Consider the following 20,579-nt stretch of genomic DNA (forward strand, 5'->3'; position numbering starts at 1 on the left):
AGAGTGCTGGGATTACAGATGTGAGCTATCGCATCCATCCCTGAAACATATAACTATTAAAATCAAGGACTTCTCTTCATTAAAAGACTCCAAAAGAAAGAAGAAAGAAGTAGCATGTAGTGTAGTAACTTGCAAAAGATTAGTACATAAGGCTGGGCGCGGTGGCTCAAGCCTGTAATCCCAGCACTTTGGGAGGCCGAGACGGGCGGATCACGAGGTCAGGAGATCGAGACCATCCTGGCGAACACGGTGAAACCCCGTCTCTACTAAAAAATACAAAGAACTAGCCGGGTGAGATGGTGGGCGCCTGTAATCCCAGTTACTTGGGAGGCTGAGGCAGGAGAATGGCGTAAAACCCCGGAGGTGGAGCTTGCAGTGAGCTGAGATCCGGCCACTGCACTCCAGCCCGGGCGACAGAGCGAGACTCCGTCTCAAAAAAAAAAAAAAAAAAAAAAAAAAAAGATTAGTACATAAGATCTATACAGAAAAAGACAAATACTCTACAAAAGTAAGGAAGTCAGGAAGAGTTGCTTTACAGGAGTACATATGACCAATAAATATAAGAAAAGATATTAGGTTTTGCCCAGTGCAGTGGCTCAGACCTGTAATCCCAACACTTTGGGAGGCCAAGGCAGGTGGATCACTTGAGGTCAGGAGTTCGAGACCAGCCTAGCCAACATGGTGAAACCCCGTCTCTACTAAAAGTACAAAAATTACTGGGTGTGGTGGCGCATGCTGGTAATACCAGCTACTCAGGAGGCTGAGGCAGGAGAATGGCTTGAACCCAGGAGGTAGAGGCTGCAGCGAACCAACATCGCGCCTCTGCACTCCAGCCTGGGCAACAGGGCGAGACTTTGTCTCAAAAAAAAGAGAGATACCTAATATAAGACCACGATGAAATGTCATTTTACACCTGCTAGATCAGCAGAGTCTAACACCAGAAAGGACTGGATCAAGTGTTGCTGCCTGAAATATAAAACAGCACATACACTTTGGAAAAAAAAACTGAAATTTCCAGCCCACGTATGGTGGCTCATGCCTATAATCCCAGCAATTTGGGAGGCAGAGGCAGGAGGATCACCTGAGTCCAGGAGTTTGAGACCACTCTAGGCAATGTAGTCAGACTCTGTCTCTATCAAAAAAGCAAACAAACAGACAAAAAGCAATTAGCCACACATGATGGTACATGCCTGTAGTCCCAGCTACTCAGGAGGACTGCTGAACCTGGGAAGTTGAGGCTGTAAAGAGCTATGATCACCCCACTGTACTTTAGTTTGGGTGGCAGAGCGAGACCCTGTCTGAAAGTAAGCAAACAAACAAAAAAACTGGAATTTCCTAAAATGTTGTTACTCATAGAACCAGTCCACAACAAAATAACGATTTGAGCAAGACGTGTTCAAAGTTCAATATTCAAGAACGTTCACTACTCTTCCTTCACTGACAAATTCATCTGATGAAAAAGTGACAAATGACATAGACAGCAAGCTTAGTGATGCAAGCTCCTTATCTTGGCGTGTCGGCTGGTCGATCAACCACACTTTGAGTAGCACTGCATCTAAGAGACATCCTGTGCATGTGCACTGTGAGGCATATACAAGACAGTACATGCATGTGTAACATAGAAACCACTGGATACAACCCAAACTGCTCATTCAATAACAGAATGGATAATTAAACTGGATTAGAATCACACAAGAGGATTTTACAGCAGTGAAAACAAACAGCTACATGCATAATGTAACCACATGAATAAATCTTAAAAACATAATATGGAGTGAACAACAACAAAAAATCAAGTTTCAGAAGTCTGACACGGTCACTTAGAGGTCCAAGAAAAAAATAAAGTCTGAATATACCATGTTTTATAAACTTTAAAAAAAAATTACATGTCACATAGTGCTTAAGTACATTTATGTTTGTGATAAAAGTTATTTTCACAGTACTTAGAATAACTCAAAATTCAAGATGCTTAGTGCTGGGAAAGGGAAAGTGAGAGAAGATATGGGAGGAACAGACTGATTCAAATTACTGGTAATGTTCTAATACTTAGTTCAAATGAAATATATAACCTGCATTAAGACACATTGTAATATAATAATGAAGAGAGATGAACAAAAAACTAAACAACTGGCCGGGCGCGGTGGCTCAAGCCTGTAATCCCAGCACTTTGGGAGGCCGAGACGGGCGGATCACTAGGTCAGGAGATCGAGACCATCCTGGCTAACACGGTGAAACCCCGTCTCTACTAAAAAATACAAAAAACTAGCCGGGCGAGGTGGCGGGCGCCTGTAGTCCCAGCTACTCAGGAGGCTGAGACAGGAGAATGGCCCGAACCCGGGAGGCGGAGCTTGCAGTGAGCTGAGATCCGGCCACTGCACTCCAGCCTGGGCGACAGAGCGAGACTCCGTCTCAAAAAAAAAAAAAAAAAAAACTAAACAACTAAATGCAGATGGGATTATAAAAAACCACAAAATGCAAGGCATGGGTGGCTCATGCCTATAATCCCAGCACTTTGGAAGGCTGATGTGGGAGGACTGCAGCCAGCAATTCAAGACCAGCCTAAGCAACAAAGCGAGACTCCATCTCTACAAAAAAATTAAAAATTAGCTGGGCATCGTGATACATACCTGTGGTCCTGGTTACTTGGGAGGCCGAGGAGAAAGGACTGCTTGAGCCCAGAAGTGCAAGGCTACAGTGAGCAATGATTGCCACTGCACTCCAGCCTGGGTGACACAGGGAGACCTTGTCTCTAAACAAATAAAAATTAAGGGCCGGGCACGGTGGCTCAAGCCTGTAATCCCAGCACTTTGGGAGGTCGAGACGGGCGGATCACGAGGTCAGGAAATCGAGACCATCCTGGCTAACACAGTGAAACCCCGTCTCTACTAAAAAATACAAAAAAAAAAAAAAAAAAAAAAAAAAAAAAAAAACTAGCCAGGCGAGGTGGCAGATGCCTGTAGTCCCAGCTACTTGGGAGGCTGAGGCAGGAGAATGGTGTAAACCTGGGAGGCGGAGCTTGCAGTGAGCTGAGATCTGGCCACTGCACTCCAGCCTGGGCGACAGAGTGAGACTCCATCTCAAAAAAAAAAAAAAAAAAAAAGGCTGGGCGCAGTGGCTCATGCCTGTAAAGCCCAGTACGTTCAGAGGCAGGGGTAGGACAGCTTGAGGTCAAGAGTTTGAGACCAGCCTGGTCAATATAGTAAAAGCCCATCTCCACACAGAAAAAAAATTTAAAAAAAAAAAAAAAAAATTAGCTGAGCACAGCAGCATATACCTGTAGTCCCAGGTACCTGGGAGGCTGAAGCAGGAGGATCACTTGGGCCTAGGTGTTTGAGGCTGCAATAAGCTATGACTATACCTCTGTGTACTTCCGCCTAGGTGACAGAACAAGACACTGTCTCAAAAGAAAAATTTTTTTTTGAAATGGAGTCTCGCTCTATCACCCAGGTGGGAGTGCAGTAACATGCTCTCAGCTTACTGAAACCTCTGTCTTCCAGGTTCAAGCAATTCTCATGCCTCAGCCTCCTGACTAGCTGGGATTACAGGTGTCAGCCACCAGGCCTGGTTAATTTTTGTACTTTTAGTAGAGACAGAGTTTCACCATGTTGGCCAGGCTGGTCTCGAACTCCTGACCTCAAGTGATCCACCCGCCTCAGCCTCCAAAAGTGCTGGGATTATTGGCAAGAGGCCACGATGCCCGGCCAATAATAACTTTTTTAAAAACTAAAAATTTTAAAAGGTTGGTTTTATACAAATAGGAAACAAGGATGAGATTAATTTCTGTATTTCTCAGTATCTTTATTAACTGTATCATCCTCTTGGTATTCCATGAAATGGCAAGGTAAGGGAGTCAACCCAATCTTGACTTTCTTCGCTCTCTCACCTTCCAGTAGCAATTAGTCAATAATTTCTATCAACTCTATCAGTGAAAATATCTCAGGCTGGGCGTGGTGGTTCACTAGGAATTTGAGAACAGTCTGTGTAACAAAGTGAGACCCTGTCTCTACAAAAAATTAGCTAGACGTAGTGCTGCATGCCTAGGGTCCCATCTACAAAGGAGGCTGTGAAAGAAGGTTGCTTGAACCCAGAAGGTCTCTTGATCCTAGGTCAAGCCTGCACTGAGCTGTGTTCAAGCCCCTGCACTTTAGCCTGGGTGACAGAGTGAGACCCTGTCTCCAAAACAAAACAAAACAAGACAAAAAACAACCCTGAAATATGCAGCCATACAGTGAATATGAGCAGACATTAGATGAAGATAAAGGTTCAACCTTCTTAAAATGAGTAAAACTGAAGTTAAATAAAACTGAAATAAAAATGACAGTAGCCTGAGGCTACCTGGGAGGCTGAGAAGGCAGGAGGATGGCTTGGGCCTAAGAGTTTGAGGGTACAGCAGGGTATCATTGTGCTACTGCCCTCCACACCGGGTGACAGAGTAAGAACTTGTTTATTAAAAACAAACAAAACCCCCAAACTTCACGTTACTTTTAAAATTTCTTTCTAATCCCGTGACAGATTAAGTACAAATTACTTGTAAATAAATACGCATTAGGTCACCTTGACTGAGTTAGCTTAGAGACTGAATAAGTATAATGTGGGAGAAATGCAATATGATTTTTTTCTCACAAAGATATCTGCTTTTGAAATGACTACCCACCATCTGTAGGTCCACATTCCAAAAGGATGACACACCCACTTTCTGTATTGGTAAGGCAAGCCAAATTTGAAATCAATTCTTTAATTAGCTATGATTCCAAGATAAAGTTACATAATATTAATAGCTATTTACATGGTAATAGCACAGTTAGAGACAGACTCTCTATAAGTGAAAAAATCCAGAGACAATGCTCAGGTCTTTGTTTTGGTTTTTAAGATGGGGTCTCACTGTGTTGCTCAGGTCCACCTGACTCGGACTTTTAAGGTGATGTCTGTTAAGCATTTAATGGTAGGGCCAGGTGTGGTGGCTCACACCTGTAACCCCAGCACTTTGGGAGGCCGAGGTGTGGGGATTCTTGAGGAGGTCAGGAATAGCCTGGGCAACAGAGCAAGACCCTGTCTCTAAAAAAATAAAATAAAGAATTTAATGGTGTGTTGTCCATCTCTCAAGATGCTATGTGGAACAGTATGTAAAGCAATTTCTATTCCACAAAATATTTGTTTAAATCTGCTATGTCTTCTTGAAAAAAGAAAAAGTGTCTCTTTGGTCTAAATTCTGGTCTGAATCATAAACCCTTAGGAGGCTGCAGCCTCTCCATGAATCTCATGTCATTTTGTTGTGGTTGATAAACCAACAGGTTAAAAATCCTTCCCCAAAAACATGTAACCTGACCCATATCTGCAGCGTTAAAGAGGATTAAACGACTTAAACAAGAAGGCATATAACTTAAACTAGTGGGTCATGTGCCAAAGACATTCTAGTAATAACATGGCTAGGAAAAACAGTATGAAAAAAGGTCTAATAACTATTTCCTAACAGGTTGAAAGAACTGGGAGAGGCATACTGGAGAAGAGATTTAAATGTTTGCCACATAGCTGCCTTTAATGTAAGCATGTAATAATCAGGCACTATGACTATTTGGCAGGAACCACCCTCCATTTTCTGCACTTCATTTGTAAACTGCCAGCAGTTATTTTCAAAAACAGACTGAATCATGCTACTTCTATTTTCTGATGACTTCCTAATATCTGCAAGGTAAGAACCCTTCAAAATCAATCCCACAGCCATCTCCAGAGCTGCATGCACTTGACCAGAGTACCTGCTCCCCACAGACCTCTTGGCAATCATTCCAGAATATGCCACCTACATTCATTTTTTTTCCCCTTACTTGTTCCTGTATAAAAGGTCACATCCTTTGTGAAGACTTCCCTAAAGGACCCAAGCAAAACTAATAGTGTTTCTTCTGCATGAGCCTCTACTTAAAGTCAAAACTATTTTCATAGTAACATTAAGATGTTATTTGCCTTTGCATTCTCATTCTCACACAGATTTAGAGTCTGACACTTTAGAGGCTGCATGATGCACAATGAAATGATCAGTCAGATAGCGAAAACAATGCACTCGTGAATTCTTTCAAAAGTTCCTCAGTCTTGATTTATATTACAGATGGTACCTGACTTATAATGGTTTGACTTGTGGCATTTCAACTTTACAATGGTGCAAAAGCGATATGCATTCGGTTGAAACCATAATCTGAATACCCATATGATCATTCTGCTTTTCATTTTTGATGTAATACTCAGTAAATTACATGAGACATTCAATATGTTAGTAGGCTTTGTGTTACATGATTTTGACCAACTGTAGGCTAATGTAGATGTTCTGAGCATGCTGAAGGTAGGCTAGGCTAAGTTACGTTTGGTAGGTTAGGTGTATTAAATGCATTTTTGACATATTTTCAACTTATAATGGGTTTATCAGAACATAATCCCATTGAAAGCCAAGAACCATCTGTATAGCAAACATCAACAAACATAATCCATATAAACTGAAGCATCTGGGGTTCTCCTAGATATTTTTTAAGAGTATAAAGGAGTCCTGAGACCAAAAACTTGGAGAACTTACAGTCTCATAGATTTCTGTCTTGTCAAAAGCAGAATGAAGCACATGGCAGGAACCCAGTCAATACTTCTGTGAGACTGATCACGTCACTCCCTATATTTAACTGCAAGGATTTCATAAAGCCAGCAATACACAGCCCAAGCTCACAACCTTTGGCATCACAAATCTCTATAACCTAGCTACAACCTACCTTTGTAGCCTATTCTTTCTACATTCTTATTTGAACTTTGTATTGTGGCCAATCTAGTTTATTTCCCATTCTCTAAATAACTTCTCATTTCTGTTTCTGTGACTTCAATCACATTGTTTTACAGAATCAAATACTTTCTCGAATCTGCTCAGTGACATTCTAAACCTCTTTTACTTTTTTTTGAGATAGAGTCTCACTCTGTTTGCCCAGGCTGGAGTGCAGTGGCACGACCTTAGCTCACTGCAGCCTTTGCCTCCTGGGTTCAAGTGATTCTTATGCCTCAGCCTCCCAGGCTGCTGAGATTATAGCGATGCGCCACCACACCCGGCTAACTTTGGTATTTTTAGTCGAGATGGAGTTTCACCGTGTTGCGCAGGCTGGTCTCCAACCCCTGACCTGAGGTGATCTGTGTAACTCAGCCTCCCAAAGTGCTGGGATTACAGTCATGAGCCACCGCGCCCAGCCTTCTAAACCTCTTTTTCTACGTTCAGCTCAAATACTACTTTCTTTGTGAAGCATTCCTCCATCAAAAATTACACGATGCCTTTTAAGAATTCTTTTTTTATTTTTTAAGAGATAGAGTCTTGTTTGGTCACCCAGGCTGGAGTACGGTGGCAGAAGCAGACCTCACTGCAACCTCAAACTTCTGGGCTTAAGCAATCCTTCCATCTCTGCCTCCCAAGTAGCTGGGACAACAAGTGTGCATCACCATATCTGGCTAGGTTTTTTTCTTTTTTGTAGAGACGAGGTCTCACTATATTATGTTGCCCAGACTAGTCTCAAACTCCTTAGCCCAAATGATTCTCCCACCTCGGCTTCCCAAAGTGGTGGGATTACAGTCATGAGCCACCACACCTGGCTCCTGTATAATAATTCTTACAGCCCTTCCTATGTAGAGTTTTCCATGAACAAATAATACTATACTTCATTTTATCACCAACGCCCCAAATGCTGAAATTATTTTTTTCATGTATGTGTAGCACAAAAAAATAGCTTCAATTGGTAGAGGGTATTAACTGTATGTCGCATGACATGACTTGCCCACAGCAAGAGGCATATATCAAATATCCAAAATGCCTGATTTGATGAAACAATCTCCCAAAGGCAGACAGTTATATTTTGTAACAAAAGTCAATTTCTTCCTGAAAATATACATCCTACTACCTAATAAATATGAGGAAAGTCACGTAAATCCTAGTCAGTCCTTAGAAATTAAATGTCCAATTATGAGCTATTCAGAAGTTTGAGTATATATTTCAATATGTTTTTACAATACTTGAAAGAGCCTTTTAAATATAACAAAGAGAAAGCAGCCCATTCCACATGATGTAAGTCTGATGATCAAATATGGTTCCACATTTTTCTTACATGCATTGGCCTAGGGTATTTTCACACATGGTGTTTTAGAAGTGCCTGACTTTAAAAATAATGTTATGGAAATCCTCATGGTGAGAAGAGTGAGGCTACTTATAAGCTATGAATAGTATCTGAGGCGAGAATTCTAACAGTCATTTCTGGGCTATATGTTCTTAGAAAGTTACTTCTTCAGTATTATTTATTGTCAGGATTATCTTAATCTCATAATGTCTAGACTAGTCCTTAACCTTCTTAAAAACTAGGAATGATTAGTTGGGTTAACACAGAGCTGTGACAACTGGCTCAAGATGTACTCATTGGAAACCTGTATTCCATAGGTTATTAAGGAGCTCAGTAGACAATCTACTCATTGACATATTTTTAAAAACTCTGATTATTCTATTTGTGATTAAATTTCACCAAAAGTCATCAACTTGCAAGGAAAACACTTCAATTAACCTAATCCCTCAAAATTTGTCCAAACCAGAATTGAGATGCAGACAGTAAATCCACTCAGTAGCAAAAGAAATGAAATTAATACTTGAGATTAGGAAATATAAATGACGGTAACAACAAAAGGTTTTTGACAAACCCTTGACTAGCCCTTGAATGTACAAGTACATTCCAACTCTCTTGAGGGAAAGCGCTGGTGTCCTAAAAAGGGACTAAAATCATTGTGTTAAATAACTGATTTAGGAAAGTGTCCTTATCCTTAGGAAATATATGGTGGACTATTTAGGCTACAAAGAATCATCATGTCTTCAAATTACTTTGAAGTAATTCAGGCTGGGTGCGGTAGCTCAGGCCTGTAATCCCAGCACTTTGGGAGGGCGAGGCGGGCAGATCTTGAGGTCAGGAGATCGAGATCATCCTGGCTAACACGGTAAAACCCCATCTCTACTAAAAATACAAAAAATTAGCCGGGAGTAGTGGCGGGCACCTGTAGTCCCAGCTACTGGGAGGATGAGGCAGGAGAATAGTGAGAACCCAAGGAGGCAGAGCTTGCAGTGAGCGGAGATCGTGCCACTGCACTCTAGCCTGGGTGACAGAGCGAGACTCCGTTTCAAATAATAATAATAATAATAATAATAATAATAATAATAATAATTCAAGAAAAAGAACATTTATTTAGAAGGCTAAATATCAAAAAGTTGAACCTAACTAGTAGGTATACAAGATTTCACTGTGCTATCCTATCAATGTATCAGTATGTTTGCTATAAGTAAACAAATTATAAAATAGGCAATTTTGTTTAGTTTCCAAGTCATGTAAAAGAATATCTACCTGTAATCCTAGCAAAACACAAGCATAAAATGTGGCCTTGGGTTGAGCGCAGTGGCTCATGCCTGTAATCCCAGCACTTTGAGAGGCCAAGGAGGGATGATGGCTTCAGCTCAAGAGTTTGAGACTAGTCTAAGCAACATAGTGAGACCCTGTCTCTACAATAACTAAAATAAGTAGCCCAGGATGGTGGTGCACGCCTGTAGTCCCAGCTACTTGGAGGCAGAACTGGGAGATCACTTGAGCCCGGGAGGTCAAGGCTGTAGTGAGTCATGATCATGCCACTGTATCCAGCCTGGGAGACATAGCAAGACCCTGTCTCTTTAAAAAATAAAAATAAAAACATAAAGAAAAATTTAATAAAATCTTCAATAGAGCTTTCTAATAAAAGCCTTAGTTATGTAGTGAAGAAAATTTTCTTTGAAAATCATATATATGTTATCTAAATAATAAATCAATTTAATGACTTCCACATGGGAGTATATTCTCAATTGAACAGTTAGAGTAAGACTTGAAAAAATATAGGTCAGACTCAGGCCAGGCATGGTGGCTCACACTTGTAATCCCAGCACTTTGGGAGGCTGAGGCAGGCAGACTGTTGGAGTCCAGGAGTTTGAGACTGGCCTAGGCAACATGGCAAAACCCCGCCTCTATAAAAAAACAAAAAAATCTAGGTGTGGTGATGCACCCCTATGGTCCCAGCTATTCGGGAGGCTGAGCTGGGAGAATCACCTGAGCCCAGGATGCAGAGGTTGCAGTGAGCCAAGATTGTGCCACTGCACTCCAGTCTAGGCAACAGAGTGAAACCCTGTCTCAAATACATATGTCAGATTCTGACATTCTTTCGGTCAAACTGCTCCACTTCCTCCACTTTGCATAAAGTAAACATCACAATAATCCACAAATTACCTTAACATCTCATATCCTCCCCTCCCCCACCAATCGAGCTATTATGACTTTACATGAGCCTCCTTGCTGTTCTTCAAGTATGCCAGGTACCTCCTACCCAGAGGGCTTTACACTGGCTTCTCCCAATACTGGGAACACTCTTACACTGCATGTCTACATAGCACTCTTGCTCACCTTATTTACATCTTCGCTCAAAAGTCACTTTCTCAATGAGACTTTCCCTGATCATTTAAAATTGTAATTCCCACACTTTACTCATATTCTTGCAACCCTGCTTTGCTTTTCACAATAGCACATCAGCCAACATACTCTTCATAAATAATTACATCTATACACGCTAAGTTTTACTTATTTGATTAGATTGCTGTCAATCTTACACTCAATAAATATAAAACATAAAGGGGAGAAATTTTGGTTTACTTTACCAGTATCCTAGCATCTAGAACACAAAGAAATGATGTGACAATATGATACACTGAGTTTGATTTTTTGTGATTATGTCCAAGAAAGCTTCTCTGGCACAGGCTCATGCACTGAATGACACTGACTGAATTTTGGTGTAAGGTTTTTGGTTTTTATTTGAGACAGGGTCTCGCTTAGTCACGTAGGCTGGAATGCAGTGGTGTGGATCACAGCTCACTGTAGCTTGGGCTCAAATGATCCTCTCACCTTGTGTTCCTGAGTAGCTAGGACTAAAGGTTTGCACCACCATGCTCAGCTAATTTTTTTATTTCTATTTTTTTGTACAGATGGGGTCTTGCTATGTTGACCAGGCTGGTCTCTATATCCTGGCCTAAAGCAATCCTCCTGCCTGCCAAAGTGTTGGGATTACAAGCATGAGCCATGGCACCCAGACTTCTGTGGGTTTTGCTGGTATTCAGTGGCATATAGAGGAAGTCAACCACAGCTGCTCTGACTGATGCATTTGCCTATTTCAGGAGACAGGTGTTAAGTTCTCAAGAGGGCTTGGGCTCTTTAGTATTATATTTCCCATAGTATCTAAGACAGAACAGTAATTTGGAGCTATTAGGCCTTTAAAGATGCTTGTTCAATGAATGAAAACCACACAGACAAACCTACATATTTTACTTCTGGCAGCCTGCTACAGTGAAGAGAAGCAGAGCTTTGGGATTAGAGAGATTTAGGTTAAATTTCTGGTTCAGATACACACCTATGTAACCTCTCCATGCCTCAGTTTACTTGCTTTTGCCAAAAAAAAAAAAAAAGTTACTTCCTCCAAAGGATTATCCTAAAAAGAAACTCAAAGGTCTCCCAAAGAAACCAAGGTTGCTAGGTACTTTAGTCTTGTTTCAAATCTCAGTAAACTAGAAATGGCTAAATTTGCAGCCTATTTCATAGCCACTAATGCTCTATGGTATCATCTACCAAAATATGTTTTCAAAACATACATGTAAAAACACATCCCTCATTTGGCAAAGTACACAAATCTCACTGACTCAAAACATTTACGAAATTAAGACCCAGGCTTCATTAGTCCCAGGTTTTTCCAGCCTATGCTGGGTACTGTCTGATGGTGCAGAATCAGGAAAGAAGAACAGAGAAGTGACTTGGCCTGCTAAATTCAGTCTTCATATAAAAAAAGAAAATAAGTTAATTTCAAACTAAGAATTATAGATACTCTCAAATTACTTTTAAATCAAAGAGCTGGTACTCTAGGTGTAACAATGTTAAGAAGAATTAAAACAATAATTTGCGCAGAGGGCTGGTATCTTAGTCCATTTTGTGGCGCTATAAAAGCATATCTGAAACTAGGTAACTTACAAAGAAAAAGGGTTTATTTAGCTCACAGTTCCACAGACTTAGAAATTCAAGGGCATGGCCCCGATTCCTAGCAAAGGATTTTATTCTGTGTCCCAACAGGGCAGAGGAGGTCAAAGGAGAAGCAGACAGGTGTAAAGAAGAGAAACCTGAGGAGGGTCCTGAAATTATAACAACCCACTCTGAGGGGAATGAATCCATTACTAGGAGAACTAATCCAATTCCCCAAGAGTGAGAATGGAAACTCATTCACTACTACAAAAATAGCACCAAGCCGTTTATGAAGGATCTGCCTCCACAACCCAAACACCTCCCAACACCATCACATTAGGGATCAAAGTTCAACACAAGTTTTGGCAAGGACAAACAAACCATATCCAAACCCCAGCAGCAGGGATGAGAGGCTTCATTAATCTGAAAAAATGTTTCTGTATAAGCAAAATGAGATGGCTAGACTGGCACTTAACTCAAACAAAGTAGAAAGAACAACAGGGGTAGGCCCTATGCAAACTCATAAAAAATGGTAAGATTTGAGACTTGAAAGGACCTCACTGATATCCACTTGAACTGCCAAGAATGGAGCACTAGGTGTTCAGATGATATGTTCTGGAGAGCAATAGCTAGCAATTTTAATTTTTACTTCCTATTATCTTTATTTTAAGAATAAATGAAAAAGAATAGCCAAGAATGGTGTCATGTGCCTGTAGTTCCAACTACTTGTGAGGCTGAGGTGGGAGAATCACTTGAGCCTGGGAGGTACAGATTGCAATGAGCTATGATCATGCCACTGTACTCCAGCCTGAGTGACAAAGCAAGACACTGTCTTAAAAAATAATAATAATACGCCAGGCACAGTGGCCCACGCCTGTAATCCCAGCCCTTTGGGAGGCTGAGGCAGGCAGATCACTTGAGGTCAGGAGTTGGAGACCAACCTGGCCAACATGGTGCAACCCCGTCTCTACCCAAAATACAAAAATCAGCCAGGTGCTGTGACACACACATGTAATTCCAGCTACTCGGGAGGCTGAGACAGGAGAATCGCTTGAATCTGGGAGGTGGAGGTTGGAGTGAGTTGAGATCACACCACCATACTGCAGCCTGGGTGACAGAGCGAGACTCCATCTCCAAAAATAAACAAACAAACAAACAAACAGACAAATGAAAATCATTGTATCTAAAGCACAGTGTATATAAATTTCATACAGGTGAGATAAAGATGGAAATAATTAGACAGAATGACACCTATAATTCTTTAATCAGCAGACATACACAGTTTCACAATGAAAGAAAAGAAAAATATTGATGAACAATGTAAAACATGCTGGGAATATACTGGAAGGCAGGAGAATTGCTTGAACCCGGGAGGCGGAGGTTGCAGTGAGCCGAGATCACGCCACTGCACTCCAGCCTGGGTGACAGTGAAAGTCTCCATTTCAAAAAAAAAAACAGCCTTTCATATAAGGGCACTTCCATTTGAGAAGCTGTACTACATATAAAGCTGCTTTATTAAGTGCACTTCTCTTTAAGACTGATTAAAGAGAAACAGGTAATTAAGTCCTTAATAGCAAAAATGTCTCCTTTCTGACATCATAAAACAGCACTAGTAAACGATACATTACAGAAAGTATCTAATAATACCTTTTCTTCTACAGATGAGACAATTCAGAGCTAACCAGCAAAGGTAAACTGCTTTTGAAAGTCCTATGGCTATGAAGGGCAGAAACAAAGGTAGAATCTAAGTTTCAACTTCTCAAATACAATGATGATAATGCAGTCTGTAAGAATCACTTTTGATACCAAGAAACAAAGAGACTGAAAGTAACAAGACAGAAAAGTGATTCAGTGTAAACAGAAACCAGGCCCTGCCCCGTGGCTCACACCTGTAATCCCAGCACTTTAGGAGGCAGACGTGGGTGGATCACTTGAGCCAAGGAGTTCGAGACCAGCCTGGGAAATATGGTGAAACCCCGTCTCTACTAAAAATACAAAAATTAGCAGGGCACAGCGGTATGTGCCTGTAGTCCCAGCTACCCGAGAGGCTAAGGCAGGAGGATCACATGAGTTCAGGAGGTGGAGGCTGAGGTTGCAGTAAGCCAAGATCATGCCACTAAACTCTAGCCTGGGCAACAGAGGCAGACTCCATCTCAACAACAACAAAAAAAGTAAACAGAAACCTAACAGCATCTGAAATAGTATACTAATATCAGATAAGATAGACTTTAAGACACAAAATGTTATATAAGACAAAAAGGACATTTTATAAAGATAAAAGGTTCAATACAACAAAAAGATGTAACAATTATAAACATATAAGCAACAACAGAGTCTCTAAATATATAAAGCAAAAACAGAACTGAAGGAATAATTCAACAATAATAGTTGGAGATTTCAATACCCCACCTTCAATGAAGGAGAGAACTATGCAAAAGATAAACAAGGAAGTAGACAACTTGAACGACCCTATCCAATAAGAACAGAAAACATATTTTTCTCAAATGCACAAAGAACGTTGTCTGGAATAGACCACATGTTAGGCAACAAAACAAGTCTTAATTTAAAAATACGGAAATCACACAAATTACCTTCTCTGATTACAATGAAATGTAACTAAAAATCAGTAAAAGAAGAAAATCTTTAAAGTTTACATATTTATGAAAATTCACAATAACATCCTCTTAAATAGCCAATGAGTCAAAGAAGAAATCACAACAGAAATTACAAAGTACAGGGGCTGGGCTCAGTGGCTCATGCCTGTAATCCCAGCACTTTGGGAGGCCAAGGCAGGTGGATCACCTGAGGTCAGGAGTTCGAGATGAGCCTGGCCAACATAGTGAAATCCCATCTCTACTTAAAAAACAAAACAAAACAAAAAAAAACCACACATACAACAAAAAAAATAAGCCAGGAGTGGTGGTGGGTGCCTGTAATCCCAGGTACTTGGGATTACAGGAGGCTGAGGCAAGAGAATGGCTTGAACCCAGGAGGCAGAGGTTGCAGTGAGCCAAGATCGCACCACTGCACTTCAGCCTGGGCAACAAGTGTGAAACTCGATCTCAAAAAAAAAAAAAGAAAGAAAGAAAAGAAAAGAAAAAAAAAGAAAAGATTACAAAGTACTTTGAGAAGAACAGAAACATAAATAAATATATCAAAACTTATGGAATGTCACAAAAGCAGTACTGAGGGAAATTCATAGAGCTGTAAACACCTACATTACTAAATAAGATCTCAAATAACATACACTATCTTAAAACAACTAGGAAAAAAAAGCAAATTTAACCCAAAGCAAGCAGAAGGAAAAAATGAAGATTAGAGTGGAGAGAAATTATAGAACAGAAAAACAAAGAATCAATGAAACAAAAAAGCTGGTTCTTTGAAGAGACAAAATTGACAAGCCTTTACCTGGACTGACTTTAAAACAAGAAAAGCAAGTGGATGAAATTACTATAATCAGTAATGAAAATGAGGACATTACTATTGACAGTTATGAGAGAACACTATGAACTTAAAAAGATAGCTTTGAGATATAATTCACATAATACAGAATTCACCAATTTATTGAGATGTAATTCACATAATATAAAATTCACCCATTGAAGGAGTACAATTCAATGAAATTTAGCATATCAACAGATACGTGCAACCATCCCTATGGTAAAATTTAAAACATTTTCATTACTTCAAAGAGGTATCCTTTCGCAATCAACCCCAAATCCTCCATTCCACCTATGCAGAGCAACCATTAATCTACTTTGTTTTTATAGATTTCCCTCTTCAGGACTTTTCTTATAAATGCAATCATATAGTATATTGGCTATTTTCACTGGCTTTTCACTTACCAAATGTTTCCAAATTCATCCATGATGTGGCATATGTCAATACTTCATTCCTTTTTATAGCCAAGTAACATTCCATTGTATGGATATACTACATTTTGCTTATCACACATCAGATGATGGACATTCCAGTTGTTTCCCCTTTTTGTTGTTATAAATTTTTTGCCAACAAATTAGATAGTCTACACGAAACGAATAAATTCCTATAAGACACAAACTACCAAAACTGACTCATTAAGAAATGTTTAAATCTCAGTAGAATTATAACGAGTTAAGAGACAGAATCAGGGCTGGGTGCGGTGGCTCACACCGGTAATCCCAACACTTTGGGAGGCCGAGGCGGGTGGTTCACAAGATCAGGAGATCAAGACCAGCCTGGCCAACACAGTGAAACCCCGTCTCTACTAAAATACAAAAATTAGCCAGGTGTGGTGGCACGCACCTGTAGTCCCAGCTACTGCAGGGGCTGAGGCGGAAGAATTGCTTGAACCCAGGAGGCAGAGGTTGCAGTGAGCCAAGACCACACCACTGCACTCCAATCTGGGTGACAGAGTGGAGTCACCCAGACACCGTCTCAAAAAAAAAAAAAAAAAAAGAAAAGAAAAAAAAGAAAAAGAGAGACAGAATCGGTAATCAAGAAAGTAAGAAAAGCCCAGGACGTGATGGCTTTACCAGTAAATATTACCAAATGCTTAAAGAAGAATTAACTCCAAAGCTCCTCAAACTTTTCTTAAAAAAAAAAGAACAATTCCTAACTTATTCTTTGAGGCTGGTATTACCTTAATACCAAAACTAGACAAAGATATCACAGAAAAAAAAACTACAAACAATCTATGAATACAGATGCAAAAATCTTCAACAAAACACTAGCAAACTGAATCTGATAGCATGTTAAATGGATTATTTACAAAGGCCAAGTTGGATTTATCAAAATAAAAACCAAAAAACAACAACAACAAAAAGGGAGGGTGGTTCAACATGTGAGAATCAATTACAGAATAAACTAAAACTTTGGACTGCAGTTGATGATGATGTGTTAAAGTAGGTTTATCAACAAATGTACCATTCTGGTATGGGATATTGATCGTCGTCGTGGGGGAAACTGTGCATGTGGGGGGTAGTCAGGTGGTATGCAGGAACTCCATAATGTCTACCAAATTTTGCTATGAACCTAAAACTGCTCTAAAACATAAAGTCTACTAAGAAAAAAAAAAAAAACGGGGAGGTGGGGCATGAATCTGAGTAGGTATTTCCCAAAGAAGACATAAAAATGGCCAATAAACACATGATATTCAAGATTATTAATCATCAATGCAAATACAAACCCCAACATCAAACCACTAGACTGGCTATTAAAGGTAAAAATAGAAAAATAAGTATTGACAAGGATGTGAAGAACTTAGAAATGTCATACATTATGGGTAGGAACATAAAATGGTATAGCCACTATGAAAAACAGGCTGGCAGTTTCTCAAAAAGGTAAACAAAATTACCATGTAACTCAGCAATTCTACCCCTAGGTATATACCCAATCAAAAGAAGTGAAAACCCTCTGTTCACAAAAAAGCTTGTATATAAGTGTTCACAGCAGCATTTTTCATAGTAGTGTAAAAGTGGAAACAAAATGTCCATGAATTGACAGATAAATATAATTGGGTATATGACAGATAAATATAATTGGTTATATCCACCCAAAGAAATAGTCAGCACTGACAAGAATGAGGTACTGATGGATGCTACAACATGGATGAACCTTGAAAACATGCTAAGTCAAAGAAGCAGACACAAAAGGCCACATATTACATGATTCTGTTTATATTAAATGTCCAGAATAGGCAAACCCATAGAGACAGAAAGCAGATTGTTAGTGGGTACCACAGCTGAAGAGCAAAAGGACTGGGGAGTGACCGCTTAATAAGTATGTGATTTCCTGTTGGGATGAGGAAAATGTTCTGGAATTAGATAGTGGTGATAGACACACAGCATTGTAAATAGAGCAGAAGCTATTATACTTTTAAGCAGTTAAAATGAGGAATTTTATGTTACAGGATTTTCTCCTCAGCTAAGAAAACCCACAAAACAATGAACTGAAACCCATTCAGCAACATATAAATTAACATAATCATAAGTCATTTCTTTTTTTTCACCTACAGTTCCATCCATCTTTCAGTATTCTTCTATCTGTCTATTCAAAACCTGGATCTACAAACAGTAACCAGATAATTCACAACTGTAATACCATTAACAATTACAAGACAATTTTTTTAGTTCTAGCTACCAAAAGAAACAGACAAGAGAAAACAAATCATGTACTAATCTTAAAAGACAAGTTTATACTGATCATTGTACTCACTTTTTAGTGCAGGTAAACCCAATTACTTGAGTAAGCTGACAGGAATACAAACATATATTAACCCTGTCCCTTGAAAGCAGCAGTGACTCACCAAGCTTCTCTGGCTCATCGGGCCCTGTGCCCGCAATGCAGCTGCTCTCCAGGCCGTAGGTGGGATCCACTTTCCCAGAGGCTCGTGCTGCTTCTTGTACTTTCTTGACATGAGCTTCAACCAATTCCAGCGGTACCTCCTCCCGGACCCGAGAAAACTCCTCTGGTTCAAGAATAAAAATGGAACAGCAATCTAACTTTGCACAAAAATTTGCTTCAGTGTAAAACCACCATCGGGAAACCCAACACAATATTATTGTCTTAGGTGTAGCAACCTCTTCAGGCTCTCAGTCCCTCTACACCAGCAAAATGAGAGAACTAAATGTGATTTAAAAAAATAATAATAATGAAATTCTATGGCTCTACATTTTATCCTACACATCACAGAGCCTTGATATAAGAGATCTTTCAACTCATACCAGCAATAATCAAAACTGCTGTCCATATTTTAACTTTGCTTACTAGATTAATAAATCAAAAAAACAAAAACAGCAAGGATTAAACACCCATAAAACCAAGAAAGAGTTCTATGATGTGACGAAGTTCTAGTTATAATTAATGTGTAACCCATGAATATCAAATGACTTCCTTTGCTAGTTATACCAAATTATAAATTAATCACGAAATATACAATAAAAAACCTCTGTCCCTCCAATTCCTAAAGCTCTTAATTTTAAGACGCATTACTTAAAAATTTTGTAATACTTCCACAAAGAATATGGTATCTTTCACAGGTAATATCTGATTTTTGTTATTTACATTAAAAGAAATGAATGTAATGGCTGGTAATATTCAAATTGAGATAAACTGAGTTTTTCTGTTGAGGAGATGGTTTAGGGAAGTCCGTACCCAAAGCCGCTTTTGCTGCAGCAGAGGCCACGCGAGGGTCCACCACAGATGCCAAAAAAGCAACAGTACTCATGACTGGATTTCCTGACTGACTAAAGGGGACAGGCTGGTAAGCCAAAGGCCCAAGGGAAGCATCTGAATTCTCAAGGTATGGGTCCTCAATGGGAAGTCTCAAAAAGTGGAGGATGCATTCATCCTGAGTACGACTTCCAACATGTTCCGACACTTTGTTCCAATCATCCTTATACATCTCCAGGGCCTAAAACAGAAAAAACAGATGCTTTAATGTCCGGTAACAAGAAAGTAATGTGTAATATTAGAAGTTCTTTATATAGCTTTTTAAAAAAAAAAATTAATGCAAATAGTTAAGCATAAATAGAAAGATTTGATGGCTTTCTTTATATTATTTTCAATCAGGCAAGAAAAATAAATAAAAGACATGCATACTATAAAGAAAGAAGTATTCCAAGCATGGTGGCTCACGCCTGTAATCCCAGCACTTTGGGAGGCAGATCACCTGAGGTCAGGAGTTCGAGATCAGCCTGGCCAATGACACGGTGAAACTCCATCTCTACTAAAAATACAAAAATTAGCCGGGCATGGTGGTGTGTGCCTGTATTCCCAGCTACTCAGGAGGCTGAGGTACAAGAATCGCTTGAACCCAGGAGGCAGAGGTTGCAGTGAGCCGAGATTGCATCACTGCACTCCAGCCTGGGCGGCAAGAGTGATAGAAAGAAAGAAAACAGGGAAGGAAGGGAGGGAGGGAGGGAGGAAGGGCTGATATTTTTACTAATATAGACAGACATGACTGTTTATATAGAAAATTCCAAGGAAGCTATAAAAAAAAGTACTAAAACTAAACAGCTGAGCAAAGTCAAAGGATAGAAGGGCAATAAACTCAACTATATATCCATATATAATAGCAATGAAAAATTTTAAACATGAAGAAAAAAAGTATTTAAAGTAATATAAAAACTGGGTGTGGGGGCACACATCTGTAGTCCCAGCTACTCAGGGGGCTCAGGCGAGAGGATCTCTTCAGCCCAGGAGTTCAAGGCTAGCCTGACAAACACAGCAAGACCCTGTCTTAAATAGCATAATTAAATACTTAGGAGGAGGAATAAACATAATAAAGAATGTATAAGAGTAACAGACTGGAATGAGTAAAACATGAGAGAACTAAAAGACCCAAATAAAATAACGAAGAGATATATTGTGTTCATTCACCAGAAGTCTCAGTATTAAGATGTCAATTATTTCCAAGTAGAACTTTAGATTCAATACAATTCCAGTCAAACTCCAAGTAGGCTTCTTTTTAGTAGAAATTGATAAACTGATTCTAAAATTTATAAACTACATACATTTCTAGTTGTATCATTTATT

The 20,579-nt window shown here is 39.6% G+C and overlaps 1 protein-coding gene and 1 long non-coding RNA gene across 3 annotated transcripts in view; one reads left to right on the forward strand and one right to left on the reverse strand.

The window, feature by feature from the left end:
• LOC105480388 (SWI/SNF related BAF chromatin remodeling complex subunit C1) overlaps window positions 1–20,579 on the reverse strand; it is a 199,557-nt gene that overhangs the window by 61,317 nt on the left and 117,661 nt on the right. For both annotated transcript variants that reach the window (XM_071091592.1, XM_071091593.1), the window contains exons 20-21: window positions 19,197–19,455; window positions 18,349–18,510 (exon numbers count right to left, since the gene is read on the reverse strand). In XM_071091592.1, coding sequence (XP_070947693.1) covers window positions 18,349–18,510; window positions 19,197–19,455 — 421 coding nt within the window. The remainder of the gene's footprint in view (window positions 1–18,348; window positions 18,511–19,196; window positions 19,456–20,579) is intronic.
• The window catches only part of LOC112426433 (uncharacterized), a 43,107-nt gene that overhangs the window by 21,359 nt on the left and 1,169 nt on the right, over window positions 1–20,579 (forward strand). The window contains exons 3-4 of the long non-coding RNA XR_003017740.2: window positions 5,474–5,689; window positions 13,724–13,799. This is a non-coding gene — a long non-coding RNA (uncharacterized lncRNA). The remainder of the gene's footprint in view (window positions 1–5,473; window positions 5,690–13,723; window positions 13,800–20,579) is intronic.

This window comes from Macaca nemestrina, chromosome 2 (assembly GCF_043159975.1).
Source record: "Macaca nemestrina isolate mMacNem1 chromosome 2, mMacNem.hap1, whole genome shotgun sequence".
NCBI lineage: Eukaryota > Metazoa > Chordata > Mammalia > Primates > Cercopithecidae > Macaca > Macaca nemestrina.